Source organism: Choloepus didactylus, chromosome 17, assembly GCF_015220235.1.
Source record: "Choloepus didactylus isolate mChoDid1 chromosome 17, mChoDid1.pri, whole genome shotgun sequence".
In the NCBI taxonomy this organism is placed as follows: domain Eukaryota; kingdom Metazoa; phylum Chordata; class Mammalia; order Pilosa; family Megalonychidae; genus Choloepus; species Choloepus didactylus.
The window spans coordinates 30706448-30721355 of NC_051323.1; the positions used below are offsets into that span (position 1 = coordinate 30706448).

General features: G+C 33.8%; 1 protein-coding gene across 5 annotated transcripts in view; it reads left to right on the forward strand.

The window, feature by feature from the left end:
• The window catches only part of USP34 (ubiquitin specific peptidase 34), a 371878-nt gene that overhangs the window by 206125 nt on the left and 150845 nt on the right, over positions 1-14908 (forward strand). For all 5 annotated transcript variants that reach the window (XM_037806728.1, XM_037806730.1, XM_037806731.1 and 2 more), the window contains exons 28-30: positions 2485-2585; positions 2808-3017; positions 6437-6562. In XM_037806728.1, coding sequence (XP_037662656.1) covers positions 2485-2585; positions 2808-3017; positions 6437-6562 — 437 coding nt within the window. The remainder of the gene's footprint in view (positions 1-2484; positions 2586-2807; positions 3018-6436; positions 6563-14908) is intronic.

Genomic DNA, 14908 nt, shown 5'->3' on the forward strand with positions numbered 1-14908 from the left:
TCTAGTTTTTCTGATATTTCTTCCTTTGTGCCCAGTGTGTCTTTTTTTTTTTTTTTTTTAACTCTGGTGTTTTGGGATTTTTCTTGAACTTTGGTTTTCACTAGTTTGATTATGGATGTGCCTTGTCGTAGCTTTCTTTGTGTTAACTTGATTTCATTTACCTTCTTGGTTCTGTGAGTTTATAATTTAGAAAAATTCAGCAATTATATTTCTTTATTCTAAACATATTTACCCATCCTCCCCACTTTTGATTTCCTGGTTTCTAATTACATGTATCTTTGACTGTTAATGTCACTGTGTGTGTGTGTGTGTGTGTGTGTGTGTGTGTGTCTGTCTGTCTGTCTGTCTGTCTGTCTGTCTGTCTGTGTCTGTGTCTGTGTGTTGTGGGGTAGAGGGTTGTTGAGTATTGATATTGCCCTTTTGATAAAGAAGTGTAAGCAAGTTTATAGGTTATAAACTTTACCTCTGGCTTGGGATTTTTCTTTCTGGGGGGTCACTTGACAGTTACCCCAAGTTTATATGATTTCCAGCTTACAAAACTTATTGGTACATCTCTTCCCTTTTTTTCCCTCTCTATGCCTTTAAAATTTTTTTGTCTTATTTTATTGGAGTCTCTGCAGGTAAAAATTAGATGTGTTGTTCAATCTACTATCACATTTCAAGAGTATTTAAGATTTCTTATTTCCCGTTTTTGTTCTGAAACATTTAATGAATCAAGATTTCAATTTTTGAGAGGTAGAAATTTTTTCCAGAATTGCAGTTCTTTACAATTAATTGTAAAAAATTAAATTAATTGTAATAAACTAATTGTAGTTAAAGAATTTTCAGTTAGCTTTAAAGAATTTACAATTAATGTGAGATCTTTGTGAGAAAAATACTGGAGATAACAGGGGAATATTTGAATATGTGGAGATGCCCAGCAAGTCTCTATTAAATATTGTAAAGATGCTAAATTAGCTTATATTTGAATGTATTCTACCCAGAATTCCAGTGGGAATTTTTATTTTAAATTTGACAAAATTTTTGGAAGTTGTCTGTATGAAATATGGATAGCAGAACTTCTTTTCTGGGGGAAAAATCCAAAAGGATAATAGAGAGATGAACATCTATCCTAGGTATTATTAATATTACACAACTGCAATAATATTATGATTGTGGTAAAGAAGTTCTTAGGTAAATGACAGAATGGGTAACTCAAAAACAGTAATATATTAATATATGACTTGTTTAGTTAGAGGAAGAAAGAAAAATCCCAGTTCTTTTTAACATTTAGGATGGATTTAAAGGTGTGTGTGGGTGTAAACAAAGGATAAGAAAATTCAGAAGAAAATAGAGATAAATATTTTTCAAATTTTGGGGTTGGGCAAGTTTTCTAGGCTTAGAAATAATGAGAAGGAAAAGAATCAGATTTAACTACACATTAATTTAGGAGCTTTGTATTTAAAAAACTGCCAAAATAAATCTTATTGGGGGAAAACATTTTCCTTCTCTGTGTTTGAAATATTCCCTGTATAATTTCATTATTTATGTGATGGGAAAAGGTAGTTTTAAACCATTACGTGTCATTATGGAAAGCAATAGCCCTGCCTCACTTCTTACTCTTGAAAATAGGATTTAGTGCCCATCCAGTGTAGTTTTTTTTACATTAAAATAAAACTTAACAATTTATATAATTATTCATTGTCCCTTTCATATTTTTGCTTAATTTTCCTACTCTATTAATCATTTCATTAAAAAAATTCATACATTAAGCGTAAGTGATTTGACGGCCTACTATGTTCTAGTGTTGGGAATACATCTGTGTACGTAACAAAATCTCTGCTTTTGTGAAACTGGGACTTTTGAGAGGATACAAATAGCAAATATATGGTAGGTGATATAAAGATGCTTTAAAGAAAAATAGAGTAAGGGTTAGATTTAGTGGTTTTGAGCAAACCCTTTTTGAGCTCCCAGTTGAGCAGAGACTTGAATGAAGTAAGGGACTGAGCCATGTGAATTCCTGGGGGACAAGCATCTTAGGAGTCGTGAGGGGGGAATATGCTTGGTGTTTTCAAGAAAGAGCAAGAAGCAGGATTGCTAAAGCATAGTTAGTGAGGTGGGGATTATGGTGAAAAATGAGTTTGAAGCTGCAAAAGGGTCTTTTAAGCATACTGAAAGAATATGAGACTATGCTTAAGAAACATATTGCCTCAGTTTATTGAACTTACTGGAATTTAGCATAGATCTAGAAGGTTATAGCTGATTTTATTTTCCTTTCTTGTCAGTTTAGTTTTCTATTCTGTAGTATGTGTTTTGTTTTGGATCAGGGGAAGGGTTGGTGAATAATGCGGGGAGAGAATTCAGTCATAAATACATGTTACTTTCTTGTGAAACGAAGGCATTAAGGAGTCTTATTCCTCTCTTATATTGCTGGGAGAAATGCTGTATGTTACTAGACAGTTCCTGTAGTATCAAAGTTCATTTCCATTCTCTGCTGTTTTTAAGGAGGCCTCATGGGACCTGTGAGGATGATTTCATCTGGACATGAGTTAACAACAGATTATGATGAAAAAGCACTTCATGAGCTTGGCTTCAAAGACATGCAGGTACTCATCTAAAATGGGCTTTGAGTTTTAATCATCTATTGACTGCTATCGTCATTACTGAATAGGTGGAAATAAAAAATAAAATTTGAAGTCAACTCTTATTGCTTTTGTTATATTAAAAGAAATAAGTGAAATTACTTTAATTTCAAGATTTCCTCAACCCAAAAACTTGATACGTATAATTGTTGGTTGTTTCTCCCCTATTTCTCCTATTTTTAATAGATGGTATTTGTATCTTTGGGTGCACCAAGGAGAGAACGGAAAGGAGAAGGTGTTCAGCTGCCAGCATCTTGCCTCCCACCCCCTCAGAAGGACAACATTCCAATGCTTTTGCTTTTACAAGAACCTCATCTAACTACTCTGTTTGATTTATTAGAGATGCTTGCATCATTTAAACCACCCTCAGGAAAAGTCACAGTGGAAGATAGTGAGGTAACTATAGTAGATTTTATTTTCTCAAAGTCTTGTTTTGTCTGTTTAGAGGAACATAATTTCCTTAGTAATCTCTTAAGAGTAATTAAACCTAGGAACCCATTTATTCATTCATTAGATGTTTATGTGCCTTATATGACACAGGCATACTGGTTTAAATACTATTTTACAAGGGAAATCAAAATAGGCACAGATCCAGCTTTCATTGAATGCCGTTGCAAAGACAGTCAGCATGCCCATAATTTCATGTAGAGATAGGTGCTGAAACTGAAATAAACCATGCAAATATTAGGAGGAGAGGTAAACAGAGGCTCATTTATACGTAAGGTGTTCTGAAAAGGTGTTTCTCAAGAGACCATAAATAATCTGGATGGATGAACAGGAGCCAACTAAAAGGAAAGTATGGATTATTATCTGGATGGAGTTAGCCTGAAACCCAAATCCCTTAATACAGGAAAGAGTTAGGCAGTTCTTAGAATTGCCAGACAACTAGTAAGTAGAATGTGGAGAGTGGTGTAGAATGAGAAAAATGAGATTTGAAAGGTAGGCAGAGCCAAAAAATGTGTGCCATGTGTGCCATTGTCAGGCGTTTCCATTTTATTAAATGAAAAGATTTTCAGGTTTTTAAATTCCATTAAAGGCTTTTAAACAGAGAAGGTTAAACATGTTCTGATTTTGGTTTTATAGCTAATAGGTTTGATTGACAAAAATAGAAAAAGTGATAAGAAACCTAATGCAGAGAAGAGTTGATGGTGCCCTTGAATGGCATGGTGCCACTGGAGGAAGATGAAGTGGACAGCAGTTAGAAAAAACAGATCTTAGTGGATTGCTTTGGGAATTGGGAGTGAAGATGGTTAAAGAAGACATAGAGATGCCATACAGGTTTCTGGCTTGCAAAACTAGGTCACTTCCGTTTGAGATGAAGAAAATGGTTGCCTGTGGCACATCAAATGGAGATAACGGTTAAACAGTTGGATATATGAGTTTGGAGTTCAGAGAAAAGGTTTGGTCTGGAGAAATAAGTTTATGGGTCATCACCATAAAGATGGTCTTGAAATTCAGGAGTCTGTATATGAGATCACCTAAAAAAGTCATTCTCAATTGACTGACTTTTTCCTAATGCCTTTAAAATGACTTATCCTAAGATCTTGTTCATTCATGTACCTCATCCAAATGAGTCTATTTTGAGATTCAGTAGAAAATAAAATAGTGGTACTTTGATGGCTTCCTTTATGTCAGGCTGTTGTTCTTTCTCTTCTTCCTCACGGGAATTTTTCCCGTGTTTCCAAGATTTTTGATCATGGATGCAATGGTGGCTGCTATTCAGCCTTCTGTTCCTCATATCCTGTTTTCTGTTGTGGTAGCACATTATTTAATTCCTAACTAATCTCCCTTTTATTTAAGTAGAATGTTTAATAGTTTGCTTTGAACCTTTATTTCTTCATCGTGTTTACTTCTTACTGCAAATATTTGTTGGCCTTTTACTTCTTGTGAGCATTCTATTGGCAATTTAAAAGAGAGAAAGATAATAAAGACCATTCCGTAGTGTTCAATGAGGGTGTTGGTGTTCCATGTAGTATCTTATGGGTACACAAGGTTGGAACAGAGATTATTTGGGAAGCGTTTTGCTTCCCAAATGCAGATGGGAATGCAGAGAAGTATTACAGATTTAGGGGAAAAAAGAGTAGTTAACAGAATAAAAACTTTAAAAAATCCATGGAACTACACTGCATGAGCAGTGAACCCTAAGTTGAAACATGGACTGTAGTTAATATTACAGTTATAAAAATGTGCTAGTATCATTTGTAACAAGTTGCACACCAATGCAAGTTGTTAATTATAGGGTGGTATATGGGAATCCTGTATAAAGGAAAAAATAAAGCATGGTACATCTGATAAAACCAGGGGTGTGGGCATAGTGTAATTCAAATATAAGGACAGAAAGGGAGATTGTAACCTGTACTGCCAAAGGACCTTATGTGGCCTTTTATTCTTTGTAATATGGATTGCTTCATCATGGAAAATTTTAAGCAGCAAAATAAGATCTCTCCTATGCTTTTGGAAAAAAAAACGTTCAGGTGTTAGGATAGAGATGTGTTTGAGAAAGCCAAGAGCAGAGGTAGGAGGGCAGTCATGATGCCATTGTCATAGTCCTTGCAAGGCCTAATCAAGAGGAGAAGCAGTCATACTACTAAAAGATATTTGTTCTGAATCCTAGCTCTGTGGAAGTGTTCTCTAATTAATGTGGGGATTCGTTGCTGCTCAAGACTGGGTCATTCCTAATGAAGTTTACAAAATAGTAAAAATAAAGGGAATTCACTTTATATAGCCTATGCCACAGGGCCTTTCACTCATAACATAGTGCATAGTCATATACACTTAGATTTCTTTTCCTTCAAATCCTTTCTTCAACAGAGTTAAGTCTTACTTTGTTTTTCTTTTCTTGAACGAGGATTTACCAGGAAGTGAATTCTATTTTACCAAAAACTACTAATGCCATTCCCCCCCCAGAAATCCAGAAATACTATTCAGGGGTTGTTTCCCTTTCTTCATCAGGGTTATGAAAGACCAAGTTTACCTTGAAACACCATCTCCAAGAACCTTCAAAGAATACTTGCTCTAAACCATGATTGAAAAACAACTAAGTTACTTTTTACAGACTTGTGGAAGATTCCTTTAGCATCTCTTAGACTACATTATACTAAATTGTTATGGCAGCAGCAGTAGCAGTATTATAATATTCAAACTCATGCTCTAGAAAATTCGAAACCTGTGAACTTAACCCCTTGCTGTTTGTTTACCAAGGTGGGGAGGGGGTTGTCCTTTAATAAAAAATGGAAACTTATTAATATATAGTCTTAGCACCTTCCTGAATTCATATTTAAGTTGATAATTTTAAAAATTAGATGGTTCTTCAAAAATTGTTTCCTTTCTTCTTAATCTCTGCTTGTGTAAGATTGGTAAATATAGTATGGATTGCTAATACGAGAAAAAGAAGTGTCCTCTTCCCAAATGGAAGATCAAGGACTTAATTCTCCATGTCTTTTGCTTTGCTGAGAATACTTATCTGGAAAGGTGAAGTAGATGATAGTCGTATTGAAATTTACTGGTATGGCTTTAAAAAAATAAATGTTTTTACTTGTATTTGAAGTTTTCCTGAGGAAAATGACCAGCCTTATTAGAAGAAGACTATCCTAGAAATGTGTTCTAAAACAAGTTGAAAAGCTGCTGCTTTTACATAATATTAATTTGTTGAATAAATTGTATTTACCAATGTAATAAATATTTAATTTCATTTAAAATGACATGAAAATACATTAGTACTCTTGATAATTAATGTTTTTATGCAGAAAAGTTGAACTTAAGGTTTATAATTATTTACTCTTCTGTCTTGATAAGAATTGTTCTTATTTGTGTAGAGTTTAAGATGTGAAGAACTTCATCTTCACGCGGAAAATCTGTCGAGGCGTGTTTGGGAGCTACTGATGCTTCTTCCTACATGTCCTAACATGTTAACAGCATTCCAGAATATCTCAGATGAACAGGTGAGCTCAAAAACATCTGTATTGTATTTACTGACATCATTCAGTATTTTCCTATTCTTGTAACCAGTGTTTCTCAACCACAAAGTTTTCTTTAGTCCACAGAGAATTTACATAAAGACAAAGCACTGATGTTATCATGAAGCTACTTTTATTCAATTTAAGAGATGGGTTCTCTATTCTGAAATTATTTCTTCTTTGCATTTAAAAAAACTATTTTCTCTAATGAAAGTGACTGTGATAATGAAAGCTTTTTTTAATTTTACATTGTTTAACACCTTTATTGAGATGTATTTCATATAGCATAAATGCATGCATTTGAAGTGTATGGTTTGGTTGTTTTTAGTATATTTACATATATATTGTGACCATCAACACAGTGAATTTTAGAGCATATTTGTCAGCTCAAAAAGAAACCTCACAGTTTTCCCGATCTTATCCTTAAAGTCCACTCCCCCTTCCTAAACAATGACTGATCTTCTTTGTATGAATAGGATCATATAATATGTGGTCTTTTGTGACTGACTTTATTCACTTAGCATAGTGTCTTCATTGTTCATCCATCTTATCGTGCGAGTCCTTACTTCATTCCTTTTTATGGCTGAATAATATTCCATTATGTGGATGTAGCACATTTTGTTTATCCATACATCCATTGATGGAGTTTTGGTTGTTTCTACCTTTTGGCTATTATAGATAATGCTGCTATAAAGTTTCCTGTACAAGTTTCTGTGTGGACATATGTTTTCATTTTTTCTTGGGTATATACCTAGGAATGGAAAGGCTGTTTCACTGTTGGAGGAACTACCAGACTGTTTTCCAAAGTGCTTATACCATTTTATATTCCCACCAGCAGTGTATGAGAGATCTAATTTCTCTACATCCATGCCAACACTTGTTAAATATAAGGTCTAAGAATTTTTTGGTTTTAGCTCTTATATTTAGTCACTGATTCATTTTGTAATTCTTTTGCATATGTTGTGATATAGGAGTCTACCTTCACTATAATGCACTTGGATATCCTGTTTTCTCAGTGCCATTTGTTGAAGAGATTATTCTTTCTCTATTGAATGGACCTTACATCTTTTTTGAAAATCAATTGACTGTAGATGTGTGGGTTTATTTCTAAACTCTCAGTTTATTTTCTTTGGTCTATATGTCTGTCCTTGTGCCAGTACCATGCTGTTTTAATCACTGTAGAATTGTAATAAGTTTTAAAATAAGCTGGTGTGAGCACTCCAACTTTGTTCTTTTTCAAGATGATTTTGATTATTCAGGACCCCACCCTTCCATTAGAAACATGTATTGGCTTTTCAATTTCTGTAAAGAAGGCTTTTAGAATTTTGATTGTGACTGTGTGAATCTGTAAATTGTTTTGGATAGAATTGACATTGTAACAATATTTAGTCCTCCAATCCATGAAAACGGACTGGCCTGCCATTATTCAGGTATTATTTTATTTCTTTCAGCAACGTTTTGTTGTTTTACATGTACAAGTCCATTATATCCTTGGTTAGATTTTTTCCTAGATATTTGACTCCATTAGTTGCTATTGTAAATGGAATTTTTGCCTTGATTTCCTCTTCATATTGTTCTTTATTAGTGTATAGAAAAACTGATGATTTTAAGTGTTGATCTTGTACACTGCCACTTTGCTGAATTAGTTAATTAGCTCTAGGAGCTTTGTTGTAGCTGTTTCAGTGTATTTGATATCTGATCGTGTCATCTGCAAATAGAGATAGTTGTAATTCTTCCTTTCCAATTGGGACACCTTTTCTTTTTCTTGCCTAATTGAAAAAGGTAGAACTTCGATATAAAAAAGCAAAACAAAAAACAATGTACTAATAAAACTTATGGGATGCAGAACTTCCAGTATAATGTTGCATAGCCGTGGTGAAAGGAAGCATTCTTGTTGTCTTGCTTATTTTAAGAGGAGAGCTTTAGTCTTTCACCATCATCAAGTATGATGTTAGTTATGGGTTTTTTTTTGTAGATGCTCTTTATAATGTTGAGGAAGTTTCCTTCTCTTCCTAATTTTTTGAGTGTTTTTATCTGGAAAGGGTGATAGATTTTGTAAAATCCTTTTTCTCTGTCAGTTGAGATGATCATGTGGTTTTTGCCTTCATTCTGTTAATGTGGTATATTATGTTGATTGATTTTCTTATGTTGAACCACCCTTGGATTCCTCAGATAAATTCTGCATGGTCATGGTGTTTAATCCTTTGAATCTGCTGTTGAATTTGTGTGCTAGTATATTGAGGATTTTTGCATATATGTTCTCAAGGAATTTTGGTCTGTAACTTTCTTTTCTTGTGATGTTCTTATCTGGCTTTGAAATTAGGGTGACACTGGCCTCATAGAATGAATGAGTTAAGGAAGGTGGTCACTATTTAATTTTCTGGAAGATTTTGAGCAGCTTTGATGTTATTTCTTCTTTAGATGATTGGTAAAATTCCCCAGTGAAACCATCTGGTCCTAGGCTTTTCTTTGTTGGGAGGTTTTTGATTACTGGTATAATCTCTTTACATGTTACAGGTCTGTTGAGATTTTCTATTTCTTCTTGAGTCAGTCTGTGAAGTTTGTATGTTTCTAGGAATTTATCCATTTCACCTAGTTTACCTAATTTGTTGGCATACAATTATTGCTTATTGATTCCATTTATAATCCTTTTTATTTCTGCAGTTTCCCCACTTTTGTTTCTGATTTTAGTCATTTGTGTCCTCTATTTTTTTTTCTATTTCCTCCAGGTATGTGGTTAGGTTACCAGTTTGAGGTATTTCTTCTATTTTAATGCAAGTCTTTATAGGAATAAATTCCTGTTGTGCACTGCTTTTGCTGCATCCCATAAGTTTTATTAGTACATTGTGTTTTAGTTTTCGTTTGTCTCAAAGTGCTTTCTAACTCTTGTGATTTCTTTCTAGATATATTGATTGATTTATTGAATTGTTTGATTTCATTTATTTGTGAATTATCCAGTCTTCTGTTAGTGATTTCTGGTTTCATTCTTTTGTTTTCAGAAAAGCTACTTAGCATGATATAATTCTCTTTGAATTTATTGAGACTTCTTTTGTGACTTAACACGTGGTCTATCGTGAAAACTGTTCCATATGCACTTGAGAAATCTTTGTATTCTGTTGCTCTTGGAAGAAGTGTTCTTTATATGTCTTTTTTGTCTTTCATTATTGCCTAGTTTTGTGTATAGTTGATGTTTTGTTGTGGTCCATTTAAATCCCATTTCATTTCCTTTTGCATATTTTTTGTTATTTTCTTTGTTGTTACCATGGTGCTTAAATTTAACACTAAATTTTTAGATATCTCATTTGATTTTACTTGATAGACACTTAATTCTAATAACATATACAGTCTTATGTTCCTCCCCCCCTCCGCCTACCCATTCCTTTAAGTGGTTCTTGTCACAAATTACGTGATTACATATTATTTACCCAGCACCAGTTTAATAAGTTGCTTCTTTTACATTTGCATTTTAGATCATGTGAGAAGATCATGTAAGAAGAAGAATGTTAGATCATGTATTTTAGTTACAAACCAAAAATACAGTAGCACTGGCATTTATATTTATTTGTGTAGTTACCTTTACTGTAGATCATTATTGCTTCACACATCTTTGAGCAGCTGTCTAGCCTCTTCCTTTCAACATGAAAAACTCCCATTAGTATTCCTTATAGGTCGTTTAGTGATGAACTCACTCAGCTTTCGTTTAATGGAAATGTCTTAATTTATCCTTCAATTTTTTTAAATACAATTTTGTTGACATATGTTCACACACCATATTATCCATCCAAAGTATACAGTCAGTTGCTCACAGTATCATCATATAGTTGTGTATTCATCGCCACAGTCAATTTTAGAACATTTTCATTACTCCAAAAAATAATAATAAAAATTTTTTAAAAAGTAAAAAAGAACACAAAAACACCCAAAACATCCTACCCACCCCCATTATTTATTTATTTTTTGTCTTTATTTTATTACTCATCTACCCATATACTGTATCAAGGGAGTGTCAGTCACAAGGTTTTCAGAATCACGTGGTCATATGATAAAAGCTGTATAGCTATATAGTCATCATCAAGAATCAAGGCTACTGCTTTACAGTTCAACAGTTTCAGGTATTTCCTTCTAGCTATTCTAATACACTAGAAACTTAAACTAGAAACTTAAAGGAATGTCTATATAACACATAAGAATTACCTCCAGAATGACCCCTTGACTGTATTTGACATTTGTTAGCAACTGAAACTCTATTTTCTTTTTCCCCCTTAGGTCAAGAAGGCATTCTCAATTCCATGATGCCAGGGCCAGGCTCATCCCTGGAAGTCATGTCCCATTTTGTCAAAGAGACTTAGACTCCTGGGAGTTATGTCACATAGTGGGGAGGGTAGTGAGTTAACTTACAGGGTTGACTTAGAGATATAGACCACATCAGAGCAAGAAAAGAGGTTCTCTGGGGTGAATCTTTGGCATAGTTGTAAGTAGGCTTAGCTTTGCCAATGGAGCAGTAAGTTTCATAAGGGCCAGCCTGTAGATCGAGGGCTTGGCTTATTAAATTGGGAGCCCCTGTTGCTTAAGTGAATAGCAGAATTGCCCAGATGGGGAAGTATAATAGCTCCATATTTTTCCCCCAGTTCTTCAAGGGGACTTGCCTCCAATTTTGAAGGATATGTCTATTAGTACATTTAGTGTTGCCCCACAAGTCCTTTAGGCTATGCTATTTTTTTATTCTTTTTTTCTTTCTGTTCCTCAGACTGGATCATTTCGATTGTCCCATCTTCACTTTGGCTGAATCTTTCTTCTCCTGACTTCAATCTACTTTTGAGTCTCTATAGGGAATTTTTAATTTCAGTTTTTGTACTTTTGGCTCCTCCAGTATTTGTTTGGTTACTTTTAATAATTTGTATCTCTTTATTGAAGTTCTTATTAATAACCATATTTCATTTTTCTCGTTTCCTTTAGTTCTTTGTGTTTTCCTTTAGCTCTTTGAGCATATTTAAGGCAGTTTTTAGACTCATCTATGGTTCCTATTGCTTCGCTTTGTTCCTTTGATTGTGGAATCTTTCCTGTTTCTTTTTATTTATTTATTTATTTATTTATTTGTAGTCGAAAACTTGATATTTGAATATTTTAACATATTAACTGAGAGTCAGATTTTCCCCACTCTCAAGGGTTTGTGGTTTCTTTTTTTCTTTTCTTATTGTTGAAGCCTATAGTCATCTATTTGCTTAGTGAGTTTTCCAAACTATGTATAGACTGTATCCCTTTGTGTATGTTTTCAATGAACTCTCCTTTCCTTAAGCCTTTGTTATTGTATAAGTTAAGTTATTAAGCGTAGCGTTCTTGCATAGATTTCCTTGGAAAAAAGCAAAACAAAAGAAAACACTTCCCAGACTTGGCAGCTTGGCTCTGTGCTAGTGAGCTCCATAATTGCTTACTCAACTTTTCAGTGACTCTAAAGAACAGCACTGGCTGAAAGCATAGAGTCCTTTCAGGTATTTTCTGAGCATCTGTCTTGTCCTAGTCATGTTTTCATTCTGTGAGTATGACCTTATCGATTCTGTTTATTGGAATGCCCCAAATATCCCCATGAAATTTCCACCTTTTCCTCCTGATCTAGGGCCCAATGTTATATATCTTAATTAGTAATCCTTTCTTTGCTCCAGATAGTTTTAGTTTGATTGCTTTCTTAAGATGTTTTAGTGGCCCAGTCAGGTGCTTCAAAGGCCTGTGTAATTTCTGGAACAGGCAACACAGAGACCAGTGTCCTGGATCAGCCCTTCAGGTTGCCATGCAGATATGCGCATATGTGTTATTCTGCTTTCTTCTGAATTTGGGACCAGAGACCCTTATTGGGAATGTGTTCTGACATGACACCAAGCTGCGGAGGGAATATGGGAAATGCTAGTAAAGGCACCATGAGGTGTCCCTGCTGTTTCAATGTTGCCTGTTTCCTGATTTTACATTTGCTCAGCTACTGCTACCCATTAATTAACTATTTTGCAGAGCTTAAGAAATTGGTTCTGCCAGTTTTTGCTGGAATCCTGGAGCTTCTCACAATGCCATCTTGCTGATATCATTTCTGTTGGTAGTTTTTTGATTACTGATTCAGTCTTTTTAATTGATACAGGTCTACTTGTCTTTATTTTTTCAGTAATTAGTCTGTGTCTAGGAATTGGTTGACTTTATCTAAGTTACCTTATTTTTTGGAGTGCAGTTGTTCATATTCCTTTAAAATATATTTCTATATAGTTGGTAGTAACCTTCTGTCTTTCATCTCTGATTCTAATAATTTCAGTCTCATGTCTTTCTATTGCTGTCAAACTAGCTAAAGGTTTGTCAATTTCATTGATCTCTTAAAAAGAATCAGGTTTTGTTTTCATTGATTTTTCTTTATTTTTTATTCTCTGTTCCATTAATTTCTGCTCTAGTCTTTATTTCTTCCTTCCTTCTGCTTGCTTTGGGTTTAGTTTCCTGTTCTTTTTCCATTGTCTTAATGTCAAAGGTATTGGTTTGACGGTTTTCTTCTTTCTTACTGGAAGCATTTATAGCTATAAATTTCCTTTTAAGGACTTTAGCTTTGTCACATATGTTTTAGTATATTCTCTCCATTTCCATTCATCTCAAAGTATTTTTTGATTTGATTTTGATATCTTCATTTACTTTTTGGTTGTGTAAGAGCGTACTGTTTAATTTTTCCTATTTGTGATTTTTCCCAGTTTTACCCATTACTTATTTCTAATTTCATGCATTGTGGTCAGAAAATATACTTTGTATTATTTCTGTCCTTTTGATTTTATTGAGACTTTTTTGTGACTTGCTGTACTGTCTATCCTGGAGAATATTCCATTTGCATTTGAGAATGTATGGTCTATTGTTGGGTGGAGTATTCTCCTGGTGTTTGTTACGTCTGGTTGGTTTATAGTGTCTATGTCTTCCTTTTTTTTTTTTTTTTTTTAAACTTCTGTCTAGTTGTTTTATCCATTTTTGAAAGTGCAGTCTTGAATCCTTGGAACTGTTATTGTTGTATTGTCTATCTCTTCATTTCTGCCAGTTTTTGCTTCATGTATTTTGTTGCACTATTATGTGCATACGTATTTATAATTATGTCTCCCTGATAGATTGATTCTGTTATCATTTAAAATGTCTTTTTCTCTATTAAAATTTTTGAGTTAAAATCTGTTTTATCTGATAGCCCCCTCTAGCTCTCTTTTCTGTTTGCATGAACATTTTTTCCATCCTTTTACTTTCAGTCTATTTGCATCTTTGAATCTAAAGTGTGTCTGTTATAGACAGTGTGCATTTGGATTTTCTTTAAATTTCTCCCTTTTGATTGGGTTGTTTAATCCATTCACATTTACTCTTATTACTGCTAAAGTTATATCTACTGTTTTACTTTTTGTTTTCTTTGTCATTTTATGTTCTGTTCCTCCTTTACTGATCTCTCTTGTATCAAGTTAATGTTTTCTTAGCTAGCATTTTAAGTTCATTAATTATATTTTTACTGTATATATATGTATATATATTTAGAGGTTGCTCTAGGATTTACCGTATACGTCTCAACTTATCAGAATCAGTTTGGTTTACACTTTCTTAATTCCTGTAATATACAGATATGTTAATCCTATATAGCTCTATTCCCCTTTTGACCTTATGTGGTGGTATTATGCATAGTGCATGTATTAGTGACAAAAAAAAATGATACATTGCTTTATTATTACATTGCCATCTATCATTTCTTTAGCCTGGTACAGCTCTGCTGCTACCCACTTCTTTTGTGCTTTTATTGACCAAAAATATTACACATTATTATATTTCTATATATGTATATGTAGGCCCAGAAATATATTTTATGCATATTACCTTATACAGCTTTTTAAATAAGTTAATAGAATAAAATAGGATTACTATGTGACTGTAATATCTTTTATAATGACATAATTACCTTTATTGGCACTCTGAGTTTGTGTGAATTTCAGTTACTGCCTGCAGTCACTTGCTTTCAGCATAAAGAACTACTTCTAGTGCTTCTTTCAAGCTGAGTCTGGCAGCAGCAAATTTTTTGTTTTTGTTTATCTGGGAATTTATTTTGCCTTCATATTTTAATTATAGCTTTTCTGGATATAGAATTGACATTCCTTTCCTGTGAGCACTTTGAATATTTTGACTTCTGGCCTCCACAGTTTCTGCTGAAAAGTCAGTTGTTAATCTTATTGGAGATTCCTTGAAAGTTGCACCTTGACTTTTCTCTGGCTGCTTTCAAGATTTTACCAGTGTTTGACTTTTAGAATTTGCGCTTTCATCTGTCTGTGGTTCTCTTTGTTTGTCCTACTTGTA